Raw genomic sequence first — 24054 nt, 5'->3', positions numbered from 1 at the left:
TATTCTGAATTTAATGGTCTTCACACAGGCATAGAGAGGAAGGTACAGTTCTGCCTGTATTCCTCTAAAGCAGTATCCATTCTATCTAATTAGGCTTTGATGACTGCAGAGGAGATGGAGACTGGGATGTAATAGGAGCAGTCATGTATCAGAGGGGTGTTGTGTTTATAAAATTTCAAAAATAAAAATGAAGATCGCTTATATTTCTTTAAGGATATCTGTAATGGTGCATTTATCTTTCATCAAGGCAGTTTTTCCTGTGGTTTAATTGCTGCTTGAAAAAACAAACCCAAAAGCCCCCAACACACCCCTAGAAAATAATACCTCTATTAAGCTATTAAATGTCTTCCTAGTATGCTACTCAAGCATTAAACTGCTTTACCAAATAGTAAATTTCTTGTTTAAATTTTGTCTGCTTCTCTTCCCCTGCTCTTTGTTCCCTGTCACTTTTATCTGTCTGTTTTCCTGTTGCTGTGATGATGGGAGCAGCAGTTTGTGCCTCATTCATGTGAAGTTCAGAATTGTGTATTGAACATGATATTCTGTGGCTTCATGTGAACATCAGTCAAATGGCTAGTCCCAGCAGCAAGTAATACTGCACAACTAATCTTTGTACTCTAGCTCAGCCTGAAGTTTTTCCCTGTTAGAATAGTATATGGTGTGAATGTTTAAAATACAGATTTGCTTCTTCAGTGTTAGCAACGTAAAGTGTCTTTGAGAATAGAACTAATTCAGCACTTCTCTTTTGAATGGCAGACCATGCTGAGCCTTCTTCTGAACTCACCAGCACATCAGCCATGAGGACAGTTTCACAAACTGCAGCTGCAGCATCCTGTAGACTGCAGGAGCTCTCTGAACAATTGGAAGGCAAATTTTATAAGAATTCCTGTGAGATGTTTTCCATGGGAGAGAGCAAAGCACAAACAGCTGAGGATGTCCTTGATAATTCCAGCAAAACTATGTCAATTAAGGAAAGGTACTTAAATTTCTCCTTCTTTTTTTTTAGTGATCCCTATAAATACAGTTATTATATTGATGATGGTATAAAAAGAAGCTTTAAAACTGTTTCTGAAAAAGCTAAGTAGTGATTATTAGGCTTTATTGTTACTAACAGTAGAAACATGCAGCTAATCTGCCTGACATGCTTATAAAGCAGATGATGGTGAATGAGAATTACCATTCAAGAGAACATAATAAGCTGATTTTGAAAGAGCCACCTGAATAATCAATGAGTATTTCAGAAAATTAAAGTTGTAAAAAATACATGTTCTAATTACCTTTATACTCATATACTCAATATACTTCTCCAGGTTCTGCTTTCAGTTACAGCAGGTATAATGGGATTCTGGTTTATTTTAGTAACCATTTTTTGTTGGTCTACAGGAGTTCCTTAAATAAGCTGAGTAGAGGAAGTCACAAATAGGGACAATCTTGCCCTCCCTACTTCATGGTTGCCACTTCTCAGAACTTACTGTAGGGATTTTAAAAGGATAGTAAGTTGGACAGGTTTATTGGAGTACTAGAAATACTTTTTCCAACCCAAGATCATTCTGATCTGAAACAAAATGTTAAGTCCTGCACTTGTGCAGAGAGTATGAGTTAAGGGTTGAAGTGCCAATAGCTGCTGTAGTACTTGTAAAAGTTTTTCTAATTTAGTTACAACCTTAAGAGTATAAACTCAGCCCCAAACTGGTAGCAGTCCAGTGAGTAGAATTACGATTATTTGGCCTATTTTTACTTCAGTTTTTCTGCAGTGAAAGCAAAATCAATAAATGAAAATAGCTGCCTGATTAAACTTTCACTGTGTAAAAGTATTCCCTCACTTGCTGAGGGGAGTGTGATATTAGGCATTCTGAACCTTTTTTCTTTTAAACATGATTCCAAAGTTTGCTTCTTAAATTCACGTGTTTCTAGGAGGCACGTGAGTTATTCTTATCAATAGAGCATCCCCACTGCCTGTAATCCCCCTTACACAAGGTGGTGCAGGGGCAGCTGCAGTAGCTGTGCAGTCTTAGTGCCCTTCTGAAGGATGTACTTACCTTTTTCAGTTTCCTGTTGTTTTGTTTAAAGCAACTTTCATCCCTTCCCCATCCCCCTCCTGTAAATGTAAATTGTCTTGGCAGATAAGGTTTAAGACCAGTAACTTCTGGTTTATAGGTGATAAATGATCTACCATCCCTGATCCTGGTGGGGAGAAAGAGGTAGGAGGGAAGATCCAAGTTTTAGCAGCTGTTTCAGTCCTAACTTTAATGCCTCAGCTGAGTTGGTCTGATGAGGAACTGAAGCCTGTCAGTCACACAAATCAGGAATCACTTTTGTTAGGACTCCAAGACTGTCTACTCAGTCCCAGAGCTGACAAAAGAAAATAACTGCTGTCTTGTCAGGAATTTGTATACCCTGATTCCACAAACATCTGTAAATGACTGAGCTGCTATCAAAATGTTTTAGCCTTCCAAAATACCAGAGTAGTCTACTTCTTGTCCCAGAATTAAAAGACTGCAACCAGTAAGTTTCTTTTGCTTGGCTGTAGTCAGTGCCAAGTATTCATAAACATCAAAGAATGTTTCTGCTAAAGATTAGCTATTACACTTTGATTTTTTTTTCCCTTTTACATTCACTAACTTCATCTTCCCATCCAGTGGATTTTTCTGGCTGTGTCAGACATTCTTTCACCTTATGGAAGAACAACTTTTCCACACATGCAATTTGTATTTGGGCAGGATGCATGAATTCTGGTCTGGATGAAAGTGATTTTCCACAAAGACTTGCTTTACTGAACTAATATTATCCTTGTAGAGTGAGTGTGTGGCTGGTATTTTCAGAATTACCTATATTATATGGAAGAATGAAAATCATGATTTTTTAAGGAGGAAAGACACCTATACTTTCTTCTCCTCTCCTTGTGCATTTATGGAGACCAAAGGCCATCCTGTCCGCTCTGCTGTAGAAGTCAGGTGCATGCCATGATCACCATTTAAAAAAGCTACAGATGATTAATTTCTGGTGAATGTCTTACCATCATTCTTGCCTTCTCAGGAAAAATCTAGCCTAAACTTAGTTTTCAACCTTTTTTGATGTATGAATTCCTGAGCAATACTTTCTTATGCAGTCTGGTCCCCATTGTATTGAAGCTATGCACTCTTTTAACAGTCAGCTTCCTTTCTGTAGTTCTGTATTTCATATTGCCCTCCAGCATTTGTGATTTATCAAAAACAGAACTGGTCAAGTGCAGCCAACGGAGTACATGTGAAAACCAAGCCTGTGTCCAGTTTATTCTATCTCAAGGAGAAGACCAGCAGCTAAGATACTAAAATCCTGCCACAGAAGAAAGATGTGCCATTTTGGACATTTTTTGCCAGGATTTTTACCAAGGCCTTTCATGCAACTCTCTTTGTTTAAGCAAAACCATTGTTCAGATCTTGTTTCTGTTCCCCTTTAGTATTCACTACCCAGCATTTAGCCTTCAGCTCTGAAAGCTTTTGCCTTGAGGCCACCCTGACACCTCTGGGGTGAGGCTCATTCTATCTTGATGTCAAGGATCTCAGTAGCAAGTGAAAGAAGGATGCAGAGCAAGCTGTCAAAGATGGGCAAACATACTAAAAGCTTTTTTCTTTCAAGAGAAGAGTAAAACTTATTTTCTTCAGATTGGAAAAGGAACTTTTAGAGGCAAAAGCAGTATGACTAAACTGTAAAAGTGACTACTGAATGATTATTCATTATTTATAAAAGCTGAAAACTAGAGGTATGCAATGAAACTAGTAAGCAGCCGACCTTAAACAAATCTAAGGGTTAGACCTAATATTTGCCTTATTTTCTAAGGCTTTCCAATGAATCAACTGCTGTCTACTGCTGAGCTGGTGGGCTTGCCTTTAGGAACCAGTTCAGTAGTTCTTGCATCTTTATTCATACAAAAGGGTGTCCTCCATAAAATTGTTGCTGAGTCAGGGCAGTCTGACTTTATTGCCACTTCCATTGTCCGAAAGAAATGCGTGGCTTTAGGTTTTACGCAGCAATGAAGTTTTTATTGGCATAAAGAGCATACATATTTCTTTAAAGTGTTGATTTCATTGCTCAAAACAGACAAATGTGTGTTCTCACTTGTAGGAGTGAGTTGTTCCATTGCACATACCAGTGAAGATCGGAGGGCTGGTATGAATCCATCCTTATGGCAGAGAAGAAAACAAAGTCTCCAAAGGCACAGAAGTATTCTCAGTTACAGATTTTTCTCTCTGTGATCAAGCAGGCTGTTTGGGTCAAAGGTCTAGGGCAAATACCCTGCAGTAATGTTAGCTTAAAAAAAAACCCAACTTTTTTCCCCTGCCTGCTATGCTGAGCAGCTGTAGACAATTTTAAAAACAAACCCAACTTAGACCAAAGCTGACCAATATGCCTTCCAGCTTCAATTATCACAGATCATTTCTAAGCAAAACTGACTTGAGAGAACATAGCTACTGAAGATAATTCATTGCATGGTGGCAATTCAGTCCCATCTTGGTCTCCTCCACAGTTTCACACATGCATGGATGCACTCCAGAAGATTAGTTCTGGGCAGTGAAATCTTGTGTCCTTTCTGGAAACAATGACCATGACCTCAGCTCCTTATTGTGAGTCCTTCTCACCCCTACTCATCCCGTGCTGTGAGGTATGAAGCAACCAGGCAGTGTGAAGCCTGCCAGCAGTGCCTGCCTGGGCAGGAAGAGAGGAAATAACTGCTTTCTTGAATACTAACATTCTTACTGCCATTGTATTCTGTAGATTTACTGTTTTCTGCATTCTTAGTTTTTCTCAAATGACTGCCTTGGGCCCAATTGATCATCCCCAAATAGGTCAGTAGCATGGTTGCACCCCCTCGATTTTTGCAAGAAGCAGCTGCCTGAAACTTGGCTTCTGGCTAGACCTCTTTGGTTCTACCCTTTCCTTCTCCTCAGAGTTTTCAGACAAGACTTGCTGTGAGGGTAACAGTAATCACATGTCTGAAAAATAATTTCCGTATCTTGTGGTCAGAGTAGGTTTAACTACTGAACCTGTTCAAATATTAATAGGGTTAAGGGGTTTGTATAATTCTTACTGAAATGCTGTAGATTTGAGAAAGGTATGTAGTAAGACTTAATTCAACTAAAATAAAAATTATTTAGTAGATCAATGCAACTGCTTGCACAGGTGCTCCAGATACGCATTTTATGGATTACTAAGAATGATGTTTGAAGGGCAGAAAACTCATACAAATACTCATTTCAGAAGAAGGTGAACTGAAGATCATCATGCCTGTATAGACCTGCTGTTCCTGACTGACTTTCCCTATCCCCAAAACTAGTCACCTCAGGGTTTGTATGGACAATTCTAGCAAAGTGAATCTACATGTTGTCCCCACTGAAGCCAGTCAGTGTCCCTTTGTGCTATAGTCAGAATTTTGCTCAAGATTAGGAAACAGCGCTTTGAAAAGATCCCACTTACTGAAATGAATGGTAATCCACACTTTACATATAAGACCTCCTTTAAACAAGCTGAGTCTTGCTGATAAATTTCACAACTGTAGGGTAGTTAGCACCAAGTTATTAGTGCATTGGTGCTGCTGATTTGTGTCACAGCAATGCCTGGGCTAAGTGATCCCAGGGAGTCTGATAAGTAAGCTCAGCCCCTGGAGCTGTAGTGAAAGCAGTAACTGCAGAGTTGTCCTTTGATGTGCCTGATGAGACATAATTGGTGTGTGCCTGCTGAACAGACCTCTTTCTTCTTGGGCTTTAAAGAAAATAATTTTAAAATTATTTTTTAATTAGTACAATGAAGACCAAAGGTAGGATACATACTCTTAACTTTGGATATCTACAGGATAAGTATCCATAGCCAAGGTAGTCACTTGCTGTGCCTTAGCAACAGAATGGAGGGGAAAAAAGCAGTTATTAATCTAACCTTTTTATACATCTACTTTAGGACAATCTGCGTTGTACCTTGGTCTCCCTTGACTGTATTGGCAATTTCCACTGATTATACAAATTAGCTGGAGTGTCTGTTTCAGGTCTAGATGTCTGTGTTTTGACAGATTATTCCCATTCAACATGTGCAGTTAAGGATTGATGTCCGTTTGTGAGCCTTGTGTATGTGTATGAAATGTAAATAACTGTAGTTAATGCTAGAAAACCTAATTTCAAATTATCTTGAATGCAGCATTAGTGAAACAATAGGGTTATCTTTTGAGGATAATGGGAAGTACAGTGTTTAAAGCTACCTAATGGCATGCTTTTCCTTGTAGGTTGGCATTGCTAAAGAAGAGTGGTGAAGAAGATTGGAAGAGCAGGCTCAGCAAAAAGCAGGAGTATGCAAAAGTGCCTGTCGCTGATCGTAGTGCGCAGATGCAGGAAGTTGAGCAGCTGTTGAAGAAGGTATCTCTGTCCCTGTTTGGAAAAAACACCTTGCTTGGAATACTTTTGCTTTTTAGAGATGCATCCAACTAGACAGGCTTGCCTAATATTAGCTGCTAGCTTTTGCTACTCCTCTTGTTGTCAGGCTTGTTTAAAAAACAATTCTCCCAATATAAGAGATTATTTAATGAGAATGTCTTCACTGTCTTGGGACGTGTATTACCCATTGCAGTGTCTTCACATCAGGAGATCATGAACTAGTGAGTGGGTCTGTAAGGCTTCTGCAGCATTTGCAGGTATTATTTAAGCCCTTCCCCCCCCCCCCCCTTTCCATCCCCCCACACTGAAATTGCCTTAAGACTTAATCCAGATGTTTTCTTAGGTATGGGTGTGTTTGTAAAAATGTCAACATTTGTAACACTGTGTTATCTCTGTGCATATATATATATATATATATGTATGGGTTTTGACCAGTAATTTTGGATCCTAGAGCCACTGAGCTAATGCAGGTACTAGAGCATTCATGAGCCATTTGGCTTTTGGTTGTCTTGCATGATCTTTGCTGTTTGTGAATAGCCAAAACTGTCAGGACCAAGATTTTATCTGTGTTATAACAGATAGTGAATAGCGAGGGAGATGGGTAGAAAGGTGTAGAGGAAAGAGAGATCCACATTGTTAGCACACTCTGGTTATGTCTATACATGAGTATGTTATGTTATCCAGCAGGAGTGGATCTGTAAATCGGAATAATTACTGCTGAGGACCTGCTGTCTGTGCCATAATTGCTTGTTTTGGTTCAGTGAAATTTTGTTTCAGGCTAAATTTGGCTTGGTCCTGTGGCCTGACTGCCTTTAGCAGCAGTGGTGTTACATGAAAATCTTGGAGTGCAGGGCTTCAGTTTCATCCAAAAGTCTGTGCATTCTGCCTTGTGAACCAAAGTGCAGAAAGTGAGGATGACTGGGAGATTTGCTTCAAAATGGACTGACTGCTGGCTCAAAGTACAGGACCAATGTAGACTTGTTTCCCTTCTCAGTCAGATAAAATAGGATGTCTCAAAAGCCTTTAATTTCTGAAGGAGTACTTCACAGAGGACAAGTGAAAATGAAATTTGTGTTCCAAAATTTACTAGTGGGGAGGGTAATCTTTGAATCCAATTATTTAGTTGTAAAAATGCTGCTTCCATTAAGTAGTATAGGCAAACAGTAACAAAAAGTCTCCTTTTCCATTAGTGTATAACAAGTAAGGACACAGTCTGTCATTACTGAGGATAAATCTGTGCCTGAACATGTGAGTCATCAATCGTCATATTAACTGGACAGAAAAGAATAAAGCTGATTTTTGCAGTTCGGTTTATGGAGTTTGTTCTGGTTTTGCCCTGTGGACTTGTTCAAAAATCCAGCTGCTAGTTTGAAAGATGTCCTAAAGCAAAAATAGTTTCAGGGAGGAAAACAAAATTGTGGTCACATTTTTAACAGGCTAGTCTCCAAAATGACAACTGTTGAGATCAGATAACAAATGTACTCCAGCTAAAGACAATGGGGTTGAGAAAAAGCTTTAAACAGCTGCCAAGACTTAGGCAGAGACAAACCCTTTGTTCTCTCTTCTCACCCCTCAGCACCCATATCCTCCCTGCTGCGTTACCATGTGCAGCAACTTCTCTCAGCATAGCAGAGTCAGGCTTTTGAGGGATACACGCTTTGAAGTGACAGTGCTAGCAGTGGGAGTTTCTGTGGCACTGGGTCACCCACTTTGATGGTTCATATTAGCTCTTGACTATTTAAAGCCTAAATCAAAGGATTTCTATGTCTGCCCATGGATGAAAACGTGGGGGTGTAAGATACACAATTTCATGATTTATATTGATATTTGGGATGCTGATTCATTATGTGATACATGAGAAATAATGTAAACCTTTACTAAAGTGACCACACTACTTACAAGATGCCATGTCAGCTGCCCTTAAATCTAGGAATTCTGGTTTTGATAATTAATCGGTGTGATGGCTGTTATCCTTTGAGGACCATGAAGCACTGTGCTACTGAAGTCTGTTTGTAGAACTTTGAGACTGTGGTGTACTTGAGAATCTTAAGTATTTTCTGTTGCTGGATTGCAATAAAAATACAGGAATTGTATTGATTACTGAATTTTGAGCTAGTTAGACAATTTTCACACATGGCAGTCATGTATCACCAGCAAGGGTGTGTAAACTACTGTCATGCCCTGCTGGTTCAAAATAATGCCTGATGGTTTTAGTTGCAGTATGGTGCTCCTATTAATGTAGTCAGACACCTTTTCAGGGTCTGTGTGTCTCTCTCTCTTAAAAGGTTATCTAACTTGTTCTGGAGATTTGATTATTGAAGCATAGCTGTATAAATGAAAAGTTATTGGAGTACATTTAGATTTCATGGAAACAACAAAAGTGGAAAGATTCATAGTCTTAAAAATATAGTTACATTAAATAGTGCTCTTTGATCACTTCTAGTCAAAATGCTTCTGTGTGGTATCTGCGTGGTGAGATATCCAAATGTGTTACAGTCATTTGTATGTAGACTAAACTGTAGAAAAACACCATAAAATTCATGGAAAAGCTGACAGAGCAATGTCAAATGGGGGGGAAAAAAAGAGACTAAGGAATTAACTCAAGGAGATACAGATGAGGGGGGAAGTTGAGATTTACTTGGAGGTCCAGCATCTGTTTTGATGATTGCTGCACAATCATCAAAATTTTTTTGGAAGCTCTGAGACTTCTTGAATTATTTATATATATGGTAAAACATACTTGGACAATTCAAAGAATAGCTCTAACATCAGGGGAACAACTGTACACTGATGAATGTCTTACTAGAAAAAAAAAAACCTTTTATTTGGAAAAAATCTTTTGGATTTAGTATCTTTGTTTTCATTGTTTTAGCTGGATGGAACACTTCCAGTTTGTTGGATTTCTTCATGAGTAGAATAATTAATTAACTCAAGATCTTTCCATAATATCAAAATAGGAAGATTTACTGGAATAAAAATTTCTATTTTATAGTGAACCATTTTTAACAGAGTTCCTGATTAATGTGATTACCAGCTGCATTGCAGTTGCATTAAGGCAGTGACTGACATTTGAAACACTTAATTCTTACATTAAGTTTAAATTGGAGCTCAGCACTGGTGTTAAAGGCTAGGGCTGAACAGTCATTTCAAAATTACTCAGAGATGAAGTGTGTAAAAATCTGAGAGAGGGTAAGTCCTTGTAAAGTGACTTTTTGGCAAAATATTAGTCTTTTGCTGTGGAAATAGTTTTATCTGTTTCATATATGGCATCCACCAAGTGCTTGTATCACATTTTCATCAAAGCTGAAACTAATTATTAGGCTTCATTTTGAGCCACTCTAATAAGCTGCATTTATCCATCCTCTGTGCCATGTTCCACACTTGCTTTAACCTACAGAAAGGGAGAAGAATTAAAGACGATAAAGCCATGTCTAATCAGCTTTGGGTAAGCCCAGCTCTGGGGCAGGGTTTATTTGTAAGCTGTGTTTAGAATGGTGAACTCACCTTCACTGAGTACTTTGGGCTTAGCAAATCGCTCCAGATGGCTTTTGAGTCTCCCAGTTTCAGCAAGCATTCTTTCCTTTAATCCAGAAAATAGATGATTTGCTGTTTAGTAAAAATTAAACTTGCAGCAGAATTATTCACATTGTGGTTGACATGGTTCATCAGTTTAATGGGGCATGAAAACAGAGACATACAAAAATTATCAGCATATGAAAAGTGTATCTTCCAGCTGTGCTGTTGTGTTCTGTGTTGGGTTGTAGTGATATTGTTACTAACTTGGATAATTCTTGCATGGAATGGCTTTGGTAAACATGCGGTTATATTATGACAACATTTTTGATCTCTGCTTTCCAGTAGGGAAAACATTTCTAGAAGATTAGAAGATTTAGTAAGAAATAAGGCAAAGAGAAGTTATTTCTCCCCCATTTCCATTTCTGGTAGTCCAGTTCTTTTCTAATTCCTTTGCTTTGCTTCTGTCCTTGTCATAGGAACCTGTATATGCTTCTACTTACTCTCCTGTTATACCTGCTCTCCATAAATTTCATCCTTTTCTACCTATTAAACAGGTGAGCAAAAGTCTGCACAATTTAAATGCTCAACAATTTCAAGTAAGCACAATTTAACAGTGTTCTTTAATTTAGGAAATTAATAGTCCTCTTAACTGATTAACCAGCTTAGTAAATGTGGCTTTGAAGAAACAATGCTATGCCACTATGCTGTGTACTCTTCTTCAATATACATTCTGCTACTGTTTCTCTTATTTTCTAAAAATTCTGTACCTGTGTTGGAGTGTACAGGTGAGAAAGTAAATGAAGGAAACATTATTGCATTCATTATAATACTGAAAATTCATTAAAATACTGAAAACTTGTAAGTTGCTTAAAGGGTGTATAAAAGGAGTAGTATGTAACTACACAGCATTTATTTTAGAATAAAATGCTGTGTACCCTGACTTCCCTGTAAGTAATGTGCATATACAATGCAAGACATAACACCATCTAATTTATTGACTGTAAAAAACCTGCTTTTGTTCAGAGATGACTTTCCTATAGCACTTTTCCCTAGTCCCTGTGTAAAGGATTTTTGCCTTGGCACATCCTGCTTCTATTCTCTGACTGCCCATCTTCCTGCTTCTCTCTCTTTCTTCCTTTAAGGTCTGTAGTACTAGTTTGAAAGAATCAAGTTCTCTGATTTCTGATGACCGTCATCCTTGGAGATGGAAGGTGAAATGCTGTATAAACTTCCTATTTAATTTTTGGAGGGAGGAGTGAGACAGAAAATTACACTCAGATCGATGATGCACATTCCCAAAGCAACTTGTGGCAGTGGAATTAACTTTGTGTTCGCTTGGGAGTAGAGTTCTGCTGCTGTTCCAGTAAATGTTAGAGAAGTTTCATGTGAAGTGTTCCTCAACATCATGTCTGTAGCTCTGCAATTTCATCATAGACAATTTGAAGAACTGACTTATGAGGAATTAACAGATAATGATAAATATAAACTTTCTACAGCCAGAGCAACATAACAAAGTTGTCCTTGAGCAGTAGAATAATAGACCTTAATGTGAGCAAACTATACCTGGTTCACATGGTCAGAGGTAAAAAATGCAAAGGCAGAACTGGGGAAAGAAACAAGCTGCAGAAAACCACGAGGGAACAAGGAGAGCTCAGTGGAAGGCCTCAACAGATATATGCAAACCTAATTGTACTATATTACACCTCCTTGTCCTTTGCCTCTGAGCTCACACCTGTGGTTGTAGTGTTACAAGGAATCCATTGGGTTCTTCATTCCCACAGTCTGTGTTGCATGCAGGGAGCTCTCTGACCAGTGTGGGTAATGGCAGTGAATTCAAGGAGCAGGTACTTGCTGCTGGGTTGAGGATGATGAATATGGAAGAGTCTACTGGATATATTATAAACATTTAGGCAACTGATATTTACCATTTTCATGTTCACTTTCATAGCTGGTTTTGGGGATGATCTTTTACTATGAGTTTTTTTAATTAAACATTAAATGTTGGACTAATAACTGAAATGTGTTAGTGTTACCTCTTCTCTATAATTCTGGATTTAATAAAGCTTATTTACTTCAAATCACCTATTAGTTTTGTTGTGACAGAGTTCACCAGCTTTATGTATCTAGAAGATAAACATATAGTCTATCTTAATAATAACCCTCCAGTAATGACAGGAGGGACAGGAGTAATGACAGCTTTAATGAGCTGTTCATTCCATCTGTCTTAAAAGGAAAACAGAAATCAAAGTATTCATCTTTCCATTGACTGTGGTGAGCTACGTCCTGCTCTCTTAGCAAGCTGCTTCCTTCTAGCACAGTGTCAAGGTACATGCAGACTTGTTAGGGGTTTTTTTCTGGGACAGTTAATCACTTTGTTATTGCACCAAATATGAGTTGAGTGTGTTCTGTTTTGCTCAAACCACTTTTGAACCGAAAGGCATATGTTTGCATTGGAGTTTTCTCTCCACCTGCTCTTATAACAAGGCCCATATAAAGTTGCAGAGGAAACAATGCAGAGACTTTTTACCATACTTGAACAACTGTTGGATTCTCCTTATGCTTTTTTTTTGTCTTAGGAGCTTAAACTAGAAAAGTTACTTGTATTTAAAAAAAAAAAATAGATTCTTTTTGAATCCTTCTTTTATGTCATTTATAGCATTGGTTTTAAATAGAACCCTCTTTTGAAAAGTACATTATTTTTTGGTGTTCATTCTTGGTTTGGACTCCCCCAGGTAGGGGCAGTCTTGATCTTCTATATAGAAAACCATGAATTATCTTGTTTCTTATAGTTAAAAAAAACCAAAACAACCAAACAAAAACAAACCCCACCACACAAAAAACAAACAGCACACCAGCATGCTAACAGAGCACTCTTTCTCAGTTCTTGTGACCTAAAGGGGACACTGCTTGGACTGGAAAATTGTAGGGTACAAGATGGAGCATTGCCTATATGTGGCCTCTTCCTTAGCATGAGGAGGGGAGTGCCTGGCATAACCTCAAGAAATGTGTTGCAGTGCTAGAAAAGATCAATATCATCATCCAGCCTAGCCAAGCAGTGGGAGGAAAGTAATCCCTGTTTCTGACTGTTCTTGTACTGAGTCTATAAATCCTTCTCAGACTAAAAATGGCTTCTTTTAGAAAAACACACAGTCTTAATTCTAAACTGTCAGCATACAGAAAACTCTCAGCAATATTAAGTAATTTTTCACTTGTAAATATTCTTGCTGTGTAAAGTGTAACTCTTAACCCTTTCTCCAGTGAAAATACATACTGACCTGATTTAATCTGAGGTAGATTTTTTTAAAAAAATATTTCAGCCCTTTCCTGAAACCTTTCAAAATTGTCAGCATCCTGGGTAGAAGCATGGAGTCTGGAAATGGACAGGCTATTCCTGTGCAGACTGTTCAGAACAACTTTCCATGGCAGTTTTTGTCTCCTTTTTTTGTCTTCCTAATTGGCTGGGTTTTTTTTGTTTCCCTTTTCAAATAACATTTCTCTTAAAATCATGGTTTACCAGACTTTTCTGATATCCCCTTTTTTCCCCCAACCATCTATGTGATTATCTCTTCTATATCTTCACCATTCTTCTGTATGTTGGTGTCATCGTGAGGGACTTCTCAGGGGATGAGACTACATCCTTTGTTTTCCACGTTAATGAAAACATTTTGATCAAATTTGGGATGAGTCACATCATTGCATGGTTCTTTTCTGTTCAGAAATAATTTTTCAGTCAGTTAACCAGTTTGCAGCCTGTAAGCTGGACTGATATTTTTATATTGCTCAAAAAAAACTGCCTCAGAATGTCATCAGTGATTAACTCAAATATATTAAAGAAATCAGAGGTAACTGTATTAATATATTTAATCATACTTGAGCTCATCAAACTTACCATTTTGATTAAACCTGTTTTCCATAATGCCATGTGGAATGGCATTAATTACGTGCCTGTGATTTGATTCTTCATTGATTGTCTTTGCAGCAGCCTTTCCATGGGTGTCTGGAACAACCCACAGCTTGTGTGACTTGTTCCTACATGCTTTAGCTTTACTTCTAAATATTGTCCACATCTGAGCTTTTATCCTCAACATTTTCCCATTTTCAAAGGCTTTTTTTAAAATTCATGCTTGTGTTTTCGGGCATCTTTTCCAGATATTTTGTCTGAGATATCAATGAACACATCCATGTATTGTCCACAATAATTTAGAATATTTCATTGAAAGTAACCACCTTTTTGATGAAAAAAAATGCATTGGAACTGTATCACTCCTAAGTTCTTATGTATTATTTTTATTTATTCTTGATCTACTAATTCTTGGTTTGACTATTTTACAGTTGCAAATTTGAGATTGTTCTTTCATATCATAATTTGGCTTTTTTTAACTTAAAAATAAAATTTGCACTTAGAAGCTTCTTGAGCTTTAACTTTCTTGACATATTTTCTCCCAGCTAGAATGTGCTTTGACCAGTTAATTCCTCCACAAATGCTATATGTAGCAATTCTGAAAGCTTTCTAAACTGTTCCCAACTGGCAGGTGGATTTTTTCTGAAATTTCTTTTGACAGTTGCATTGGCTCATGTTAGCTTTCTAGCTATAGAAAATTACTCTTTAGTTAATCATGGTATATACTTCTGGTTTTCATCAGGACCATTAAGGGAAATGAAATTGGTTGGGAATTGCTTGTTGTCTATTTAGTTTATAATTTTTTAGTTCATTTGTTCATTAATAGATTAAGGTAGGAGTCTTCATGCATTAGGAAGATATTTACTATGGAATTGCTCCAAAGTCACATATGCATCCAGTATGATTTTTTTTTTTTTTTGTCAGGAACTCCAAAAATATTTTGCCCAATGGAACAGATTGAAATCTTCCATTCAAAAAAAAAAAAAAAAAAGTTTCTTTCTCCTGTCAGACAGCTGTTTTCTTTTATCCTTTGGCACAACTCCAGAATTACTGACAGTCTTTTTTGCAATTCATGTATGTAGTGATTAACACACATACTTTCCATGTCTGCATCTTCAGAATTTTCAGTAGTTCTATAGACCCTGAAGCTTCAGGTATTCGCTGGAGACAAAATCCAAAATTAAGATCCCTGTAAGTTTAAAAACACAAAACCAAATCCATATGATTTTACTTCATTCTGCCTCTCCCTCATTTCCCTCATATTGTAATGGAAGTCAGCATCCTTACCAAGTTAAAAGTACTTGTTTTGTGTATGAAATTTTACTTGTGGCTTCATTAGGTATTTATTAATTTCCTGCCCAGGTCTTGTTGTGATTTTTTCTGCCAGCTTTTCATCCCAGTGGTGGCTGTGCTGACACTGGAATGGGTAGAGACTGGAAGAGGCTTTGACATATGAGGAAATGATACTGAATACACTTGCATGTTGTTATTTCTGTTGAACATTTTGGAGTTCTAGGGAAAAATCAGAGTTTTTAATCTTGATCATCATGGCTTGCAGTCATATTGTCTGGCTGCCCGGCTCTCTTTCCTGATAAATTGAGAGGAAGTGTTACTGCAGAAGGCTGCAGAAATATATGGAACAAGAGGGAAGGAGTGGAGGGCTCTCATAGCCCTAGTCCTTGTACAAACCATTTCTTGTCTTGTCTTCACTCTTCTGGCTGATGTCTACTGATCCTGGTAAATGCTGAAAGCTACAAAGTCTACATTAGTGTGTCCCCTGCAGTCACAATAGTTTTATATAAAATGACTTATTTATGTAATCTGATTGATTTTTAAGAAAACAAAAAATATCTTCCTTGTATCTTGAAAGGAGAAAAATGTTAATGTTCACGAGCTTTTGTATACTTTTGCATTTCCTGTCTGGTTCCATGAGCTAGATCTGTATTAGAGCTTGAGATTTTCTTTTTATTTTTTTTTTCAATTCTAGCAGCTAGGTTATGAAGAAAAATTATGAATAGCATGCAACTTGGAAGTAATTCTATAGTTAACAGTCCCATGCACTAAAAATACTTCTATGTTTTATTTCTGTGCAGTATAATTCCTGAAATGTTGATACTTTTCAAAGATAAGTATATTAAAGTAATAGTCCTTTGGCCTGACCTAGCTACAGCAGAGTATGTAAATTCAGTTTCTTTCCTACTTAATGTACCATCATCAATCCTCCTGTGTGAGAAGGGCACTAAGATAGTGCACCTTCTGCTTCTAATCACTCCAGCTGTTGGCTGCCAACCTCTAAAGCAAGAAAGGAAAGCTAAGGGTGACTTAGGGAAAAAAAAAAAAAGAGGGGGTAGTAGAGATGATCACAGTCATTGGAAAAATATTTAGTAGAGCAAGCTGACTTAAGAACTAAAGTGAGCAGCCTCTGGAGAGGCTGCTAATCGTGCCTGGAGAACTGAGTTACTGTAAAAGACTGATTAGGAATCATCCACTGAAGTTACACCACTTCATTGTTATTCCCTGTGCCACCTGCAGATTTGCACACTTAAAAACATCTGCTCATAGTCAGTAGTGATCTCACTTGTGTAGCAAGTCATGCTTCAAAAGAACAAGGTCTGGAAAATGATTTCATACACAGAGTGAATGGTTTGCTTTGCATAGAGGAGTGCCATCTGCCCTGGCTGGTAGTCTCAAGAAAAGGTCAAAGAGCACAGAACAAAACCTTGCACTCACAGTGTAATGGGGCAGCAAGACAATGAAGCATCTCAGGGTCACTAAGCTGTGTCTGACTTCACTTCAGTAACTTGGTCTCTTGCTCCCTTCCCTCTGCATCTGGCAGTTGAATTGTTCAGCCAATCTTTAGCTATGTCCTTTTTATAAGCAGGTTTTTTTTTTAACAACTCTTTCTCTATTTCCTCCGAAAAGCAAAGAATGGCAGATAACCACGAGAGCCAAATGACCATTGAAGAGAGGAAACACCTGATTACAGCTCGAGAAGAAGCCTGGAAGTCCAAGGGTAAAGGAGCAGCCAATGACTCCACACAGTTCACTGTAGCTGGCCGAATGGTAAAAAAAGGTCAGTGATGAAATTATCCCAATATAAGTAAGACACCTCTTATCTGTCTAGTCAAAATAAAGTCACACTAAAGCTATGCAGAAAGAGCATCCATATTTAGCAAGAGGAGGACTGTTTATCTTCGACGGAATATCACGTCGTGAGTTGTTCAGTTTCTTTTGGGCGTGGCATTGATCCATTTTGTTCTGCACTGTCGCACTGCCATCCACTTATTATTGGGTTCTGTCTGATTGGTGGAAATCTATCACTTGAACGTGTGTTTGGGATATATGTTTTGGTTTTCCCTCTAATACAACTCACAGGGCATAGCTGGATTATCTTTCTTATTTATCCTTCCTTTGAAAACCCAGCTGCACTGTCTAGAGAATAGTTGTGAAATCTAGTTGTTTCTGTTGCTGGCTTTTCCTCCAGTCCTAGGATCACTGGGAATATTTAGCAAACAAGTATTGTTTTTATGGATGCTGTCTTGGACAACAGCTTGAAAGTGTTATGTTTGGCTGAAGGTTCCCTGGTTCTGCATAAAACCACAGAGTAGAAATGACGAGGGAGCAATGTTGACTTTTCTGGGATCTCTTGAATTCAGTCACTGTTTCCAGATCTAGTCATTTTTCTAAAGTGGACAGGAGTCTCTGAAGGCTGTACATGGTAGAAATGCAGCTGTTCACACAGCATGCCTGGGAAGATGATAGCTTTGGGAAGAAGGCACCTAAACTGATCTTTTGTGCTTAATGAATACTAGACTTTGGGCTGTTACAAGAACTTGGTTATTAAACACAACAACAATGAACCTTGAGTTAAATGACAGCCATTTTAAAAAAATCATTATAGGGAGAGGGCAATATTGCAACAGGAGTAACTGCTTGCAATCCAAGCCACAATCTGTTGGCAAACAGATGAACAGTACTAGGAATTACATCTATTAGTAACATATTTTAGCTGCTGCTTACATTTTACATTGTTTTGCTGCTAGAAATGCCAGTGGTCACTATTTAAAGAGTAAACTATTTTGGAGGATCACCAAGAAAAACTGTTTAGTTATCCACAGACTTGCTTTTTGAGGTTGTTTTTTTGTTTTGTTTTGTTTGTATTTTTTATAAATAGATTGGTCTTTGAGAAGGAAAGGAAGGTGGTAGCATTTGCTCTTCTTAATTTAAAAAAAATTATATTGAAAGGATCTCTTTGGGTGCTATGATCATGCTTTTGAAGAAGCAAGGTAATGCAATAACAGTGAAATCAATAAAAGTAATCTAAGTGGGATTTTAGTTAGATGTGTACTGGTTTTATATCCTGAAAGAATAAATTAGCATTATGAGTTTTTGATTTAAGAGATTGTGAGAAAGCAATGCAAAATAAAATCCTTGTTATGTGCATGTGCACAGATGCTGTATTTTAATTGCTTGTTATGGCTGAAAATTACTCAGTCCTAATTGGAAGGTGATCCTTTTCTAAGCAGTTCTCAGTGTGGTCTTGTGGATTATGTCCTGGTAGAGCTGCTTAAGAGCTGTGTCCTCTTGAGTATGTCTTGAGGAAGGCTTTACCCATTGGCTTGAAACCTGCTGGAATTTCGAGTCTCTTATCTAACAGGGGAAAAATATTGGTTGTGGAAAAGATACCTAGTTATATTGCAAATCTATCTTGGTGTTTGACAATTATGACAATTATGTTGCTAGGACTTGCAGTAAAGATAGTGGAAACATGGTTAGTATATGTTCTCCCAGCACAATATTGCTTTAACCTGATCAAAATAACTAAGGACTTAAACTTACATGGCTCAGTAATTAGTTAACTGGCTAAGTGAAAATAGATAATAGAGAAGAATGTCTGTTTCCCCATTTACTGAAAGTCTAGGCTGCAAAAGTTAATGGGTACAATTCTTTGCCTCAGTTTGCCTTTCTCCCTAAAACCCATGACTCCTATGGAGTGCATTTCTCTTACTAGAGGAGTGTAGATTCATATGAAAAGAACGAAACAAAAATCATCTTTATTTTATCCACTGGGTCCAGAATGAATTCCTTTATGATAGTTACTGAAAAGGATGGAGGAGAGTACAACAAAAGGCAGGAGTAGTGCTTGATACGGTGGGGATTCTAACTTCCATTTCTACTTCAGTTTCTATGTGTTCTTAAAAACCCAGCAGAGCCCAGGAATTACTGTGAAATCCAGGGACAGCATTCACAAGTCAGATGCATCCTGCTTATGTGTATTAATAGAGATGTGCTTAAATTTTAAAAAGGGAGTAAGAGGGTAGTGGAGGTGAAGGTGCCTATTAAGATCTTCGTGGCTTCCCTGCTAACCATATCTTTTTGTTCAGAACACTTCCATATTTTTAAAATGTAGCTTGTGGTACAGCTGGAGCCCAAAATATAGACCAAGTGTACTGCTGCTACCTTGAGAAGGAGCACAATTACTGTATTCCAGAGAAAGCCTATATCATGTGTTAGCTTGCTTAGAGACAATTGGAAATGAAGCTTTGTCTTGTGAATGGGGTGGTTTCTGAGGCTGCTGTTGACAAGGAGCAGGCAGGGCCCTCTGCCATCGCTGCTGCTGGGGAGGCTGGGGAAGTGTGCTGGCCTGTAGGAAGTAGCCAAGCTCATCTGCTTTCCCCAGATAGCTTCCCTGACATGACATCACTGTTGGAAACACAGGCTGACTCTTGGCTGCATTTCCTGTGTTCTGTGTCCCTGTGCAGGCCTGGCTGCTCCAAGTGCACTAACACCAGTAGCATCCCCTTTCCGGCAGAAGTCAACCACTCCAGTTACAAAGCCCTTGGAAGGTAAGGAATAAAAATGGCTGAAATATGTTCAGGCTTATTTACTTCCTGTCAATAAACAGGTTTTACTTTCTGGTTTGCTTAGAAATTGAAGCCAGGCCTGATATGCAGCTGGAATCAGATATGAAGCTTGACAAGCTGGAGTCGTTCTTGGGAAGGCTGAATAACAAAGGTTGGTAGAGTTACCAAGGGTGGCAGCGTATCCACTCTCTGACTTCAGTAAATCGATTAAAGTGCCCCTTAGTTAAAATAACTGGTAGCAGAAACAAATACTTCTTTGCTCAGACTTCACTTACAGATAATTTTATTTTTGTGATTCAGTCTTTGCTAAATTTTAAGAAGAAAAGCCTTTTGCTATTGTATTACAAATGTACAATAGAATAAATCAGAGATGCCAAAATAACTTTATTTCTCTAAAAACAATGTAGACATCATTCTGTAGGACAGAATTTCCTAAAATCACACAGCCAGTCTGAACCATATTGCCATTTACAGTGAAACAGCTTTAAATGTAGTTTAGTCCTTTTAAAATCAAAATAGGATAGTAGGCTGCTCCCAAGCACAATTCATTCACTTTCCTGATCTTTTGAAAACTGACTCTCTGTAGGAGCTCATAAGCTTCCTTGTACAGTCTGTTGGCTGTTTAGGAAGCTCTCTAGAGTTCTCTGGGGTTTCCATCTCATATGTCTGCCCTCCATTTGTAAGACAAAAATCTTTATGTAATTTGTAGTGTAACAGATACCATAAACCAATGTATTCACATTTCAGCATAGGAGGCACTAGCATAGGATAATGACTGTGCCATACTCACTAGTCTGAAATAGTGGCTTCTCCCCTTGTGATTCTAGATCTTTTCAAAGGAAGGAATTCCATAGGTGGAGGCAGGATGGAATATACAAGACCCTAAAATGCTTACCTCATCATACTAGAGCAACTCATTTATAGTGTCTAAGTTTTCATTTAGCCATATTTCCCTACCATTTTGCGTAATTATTATTGCATATGAGTAGCAGTTACACTGTTTTAATATTCTTTATCAATGTACTTTTCTACCATCAATTAAAAAAATCAACACAAAAAAAGCCCCAACAAAAACCTAAACACCACCACCACCCCCAAAAAATTACCCAGACAATTACCAAACAAGCCATGTTTACCAAACAAGCCATGTTTACCTTTTCTAGAGTTAGAAACTCCAGTATGATTATTTACTGGGAGAGGTGTTCTTTTCCTGCAGTTGCTGGGATGCAAGAGACAGTGCTGACAGTTACAGGAAGATCTGTGAAAGAGGTGATGAAGCTGGATGATGATGAAACATTTTCCAAATTTTATCGCCATGTGGATTTCCCTTCCTCCTCAGTGCCTTTGGATCTTGATGAGGACTTTGATGCCATCTTTGATCCTTATGCACCAAAGTAAGAATTACTTTTTCCCCATTGTTTTGAATGCAGACACAAGGGCAATGTTCAAAATGTTCAGCTCTAAATCATCTCTTAGGTATCTTAGTACTGGGCACATCCATTTCTTCTGAAATCATGCTTCTGCCTGAACTGAGGAACTGATCCTGTTTTCTTGTCTTTAGATGATTCTGACTAGAAAAATTAACTGATGATTATAAACACTGCTTGTTTTTCAGGTTGACATCTTCTGTAGCAGAGCACAAACGTGCAGTTAGGCCTACACGCAGAGTCCAGTCCTCAAGAAACCCCTTGAAAATGCTGGCAGCAAGACAAGATATTCTTCATGAATATACTGAACAAAGACTGAATGTTGCCTTCATGGAGTCAAAGCGAATGAAAGTAGAAAAAAGTAAGCTAGCAGGATGATTCGTACATGACACCATTATGCCTTCTTAATTAAAAACAAAACAAAAAATCCCAATGCAAAAACCAGAACTGAAGGAACCGAACATATTCTCTGAGTGGCAATAACTTGATTGAGGTATAAGGTGGAATGTAGACTGTCTAGGAGGCCTGGAGAGAAGGACATGTGTGACTTCCTCAGGGAAAGTACCTATAGCCACCTCCTGTATATAGGTTTAATTATTTATTTTTAGCACAGTCACCTTGTGGAGAGAGAGAGAGAGAGAGAGACACGATGCCTGCAGGGTGTGCAGGGTGAGGACAGGAGATCAAGGAAAGCAGATCCAACTTTGTCATGCTGGGGTGAGAACTGGCAAGAATAGATGCACTTTTGTTAAGGTACACTGGCCTCAATTTTGGGTCCTAATTTTCTCTCAGAAACTGGGATTAGCCTTCTTGACTGCTAACAATTAATTTCCATAAAGTATCAGTGCTTTGTGGCAGGGCTTATACAAGGTGTTTTACTTGTGAAGTTGCTTTCTCCTGACAATCAGACAGGCAGCAAAGACATCATTGTAAAATGTATTTAAAGATTTGTCAAGCTACTCTTACATTTTGGAGTACAAGTTTTCCTTATTACATTTGAGTAAAGAAAGATCATCTTTAACTATTGAATGCATTGATGAAAATATTAATTATATATGTAATACTTAATTGCCATCTCATGAGAAGGATTTCCCTGAGTTATAAATTCATAAAGTGTGTTGTCTTTGGTCAAGCAATTTGTAGCCAAGAATTTGGGCTGTAAGTTTACAGTAAAACATGACTAAGACTCTGAAGTGTAAATGGGTGTTGCATCACACTGTCTCAGCCAAATTTTAAGGGAATTACAGTTAATTAACCTTGTCTCTGTGCTGTCTTTTATTATTAATGACTTATAAGGCAGTGAAGATCTATACAGTACTTCACCAAACATTGGGTAGGATGTTTCCTAGCAAAGTTGGTATTTCTGTCAAATAGCATAATTCTGACACTGACAGTTTACTCTTGGATAATATCTAGAAATTTAGGTAATCCTAAACCCACAAATCTTTTGGGCTAGTGATTAATGAGTTCAACCTGGCTTTGCTGTTGCTATGGAGAAGAAGAAAAACTGAAAATAATGGGCAGCAATTATTTTCTTAATGCAACAACCAATTTTTAAATATAATTTTGTAATTTTTGTGTCTGTCTGTCTTTCCTCCAACTTCTTTTTATGTACAAGTGTCCACAAATTCAAATTTCTCAGAAGTAGCGCTTGCTGGCCTGGCAAGCAAAGAGAACTTCAGCAACATTAGCCTGAGGAGTGTTAATCTAACAGAGCAAAACTCTAACAACAGTGCTGTGCCATACAAGAAGCTAATGCTCCTGCAAATTAAAGGTATGCTGGAACTGCTTTTACTTTCCCTAAATAATAGGCTGAATGTAACATATGGGAGATGCTACCACATTTAGATGCTTAGCTTGTTCTAGATCTTCAGGTCAAGATTTATGTCCAAAACCTGAAAAAATAAATGATAATTATATAACAAGTTAAACCTTACAAATAGGTTTGCATTGAGGCACTGGTGTGTGTTTCCCAAGGAGAAAACAGAATATTTCAGGAATTCTGGCTATCTCCTGTGGAAATTTTTTAACTGTCCCATTCTTCCAGTGCTCAGCATGACTTGGAAGTGATGTGACAGTGTTCTTACTCCACTTCCCCTTACAGTGCATAATAACATATCTGATTCTGCAAATAGCTAGGTTTTGGAAACAAAATTCTTAAAATTCCTGAATTCTTAAAACTTTTTATTGCCTACAGAAATTGTGCCATTACTTCACTTAAGCAAATGTAAAAGGTTCTGGAGTTTCGCTGCTGTCTGCCATTTACTTAATTCATTTATTTCCAGAAGGACACAGAGTTGTTAAAGCAAGAACAGGAAATAATAGAAATATTAGTTGATAGGAGACAACATTTATTTTGTTTCCTGTTAGTAAACTCTTTTTCCACAGTAGTAGTTTTTAATTATTCTTAAAATGTCTGTTTCCACATATTTTGCTAAGTGTGTTGGGATTGTTTGTATTTCATTCAAAACAAATCAGGTGGTGGCACTTGATAGTGGTAGTTGAAGGAATACAATTAGCTTTCTTTTCTCTGTAGGAAGAAGACATGTTCAAACAAGATTAGTTGAACCAAGAGCCTCATCACTGAACAGTGGAGACTGTTTCCTGTTGTTAACTCCACATTTATGTTTCTTGTGGGTAGGAGAGTTTGCAAATGTCATAGAAAAAGCAAAGGTCAGTACTATTTTATTATTTATTTTTAGAACCGTTGCAGTATATGTCTCTGATGAAATTGAGCCTTGGTGCCAATTCTCCCAAAAACTGGCATGTAACTTACAGTTCGTGACAGGGAGAGATGCAGGATTCCTGAAAATCGGTTTTAGGTCATGCACTGAATGAAAGCTGACGTAGGAATGGGTAGTTTGTGAAGCTGCAAGAGAAAAAAGGATATCCTCAGGATACAGATTGAACTAAAAAAAAATAGTCTGAATTGCAGGATGTCCTTTTTA

General features: G+C 37.9%; 1 protein-coding gene across 9 annotated transcripts in view; it reads left to right on the top strand.

The window, feature by feature from the left end:
* Positions 1-24054, top strand: part of SVIL (supervillin) — a 134393-nt gene that overhangs the window by 98040 nt on the left and 12299 nt on the right. For 7 of the 9 annotated variants that reach the window (XM_082279376.1, XM_082279383.1, XM_082279381.1 and 4 more), the window contains 11 exons: positions 757-976; positions 6251-6380; positions 10391-10468; positions 11057-11125; positions 16738-16888; positions 19578-19661; positions 19744-19830; positions 20896-21073; positions 21295-21467; positions 22725-22880; positions 23643-23779. In XM_082279376.1, coding sequence (XP_082135502.1) covers positions 757-976; positions 6251-6380; positions 10391-10468; positions 11057-11125; positions 16738-16888; positions 19578-19661; positions 19744-19830; positions 20896-21073; positions 21295-21467; positions 22725-22880; positions 23643-23779 — 1463 coding nt within the window. The remainder of the gene's footprint in view (positions 1-756; positions 977-6250; positions 6381-10390; positions 10469-11056; positions 11126-16737; positions 16889-19577; positions 19662-19743; positions 19831-20895; positions 21074-21294; positions 21468-22724; positions 22881-23642; positions 23780-24054) is intronic. The other 2 variants (XM_082279379.1, XM_082279382.1) reach the window with 2 other exon arrangements.

The sequence above is a fragment of the Coloeus monedula genome (assembly GCF_965178545.1).
Source record: "Coloeus monedula genome assembly, chromosome: 1".
In the NCBI taxonomy this organism is placed as follows: domain Eukaryota; kingdom Metazoa; phylum Chordata; class Aves; order Passeriformes; family Corvidae; genus Coloeus; species Coloeus monedula.
This window is presented reverse-complemented; position numbering and strand designations above follow the sequence as displayed.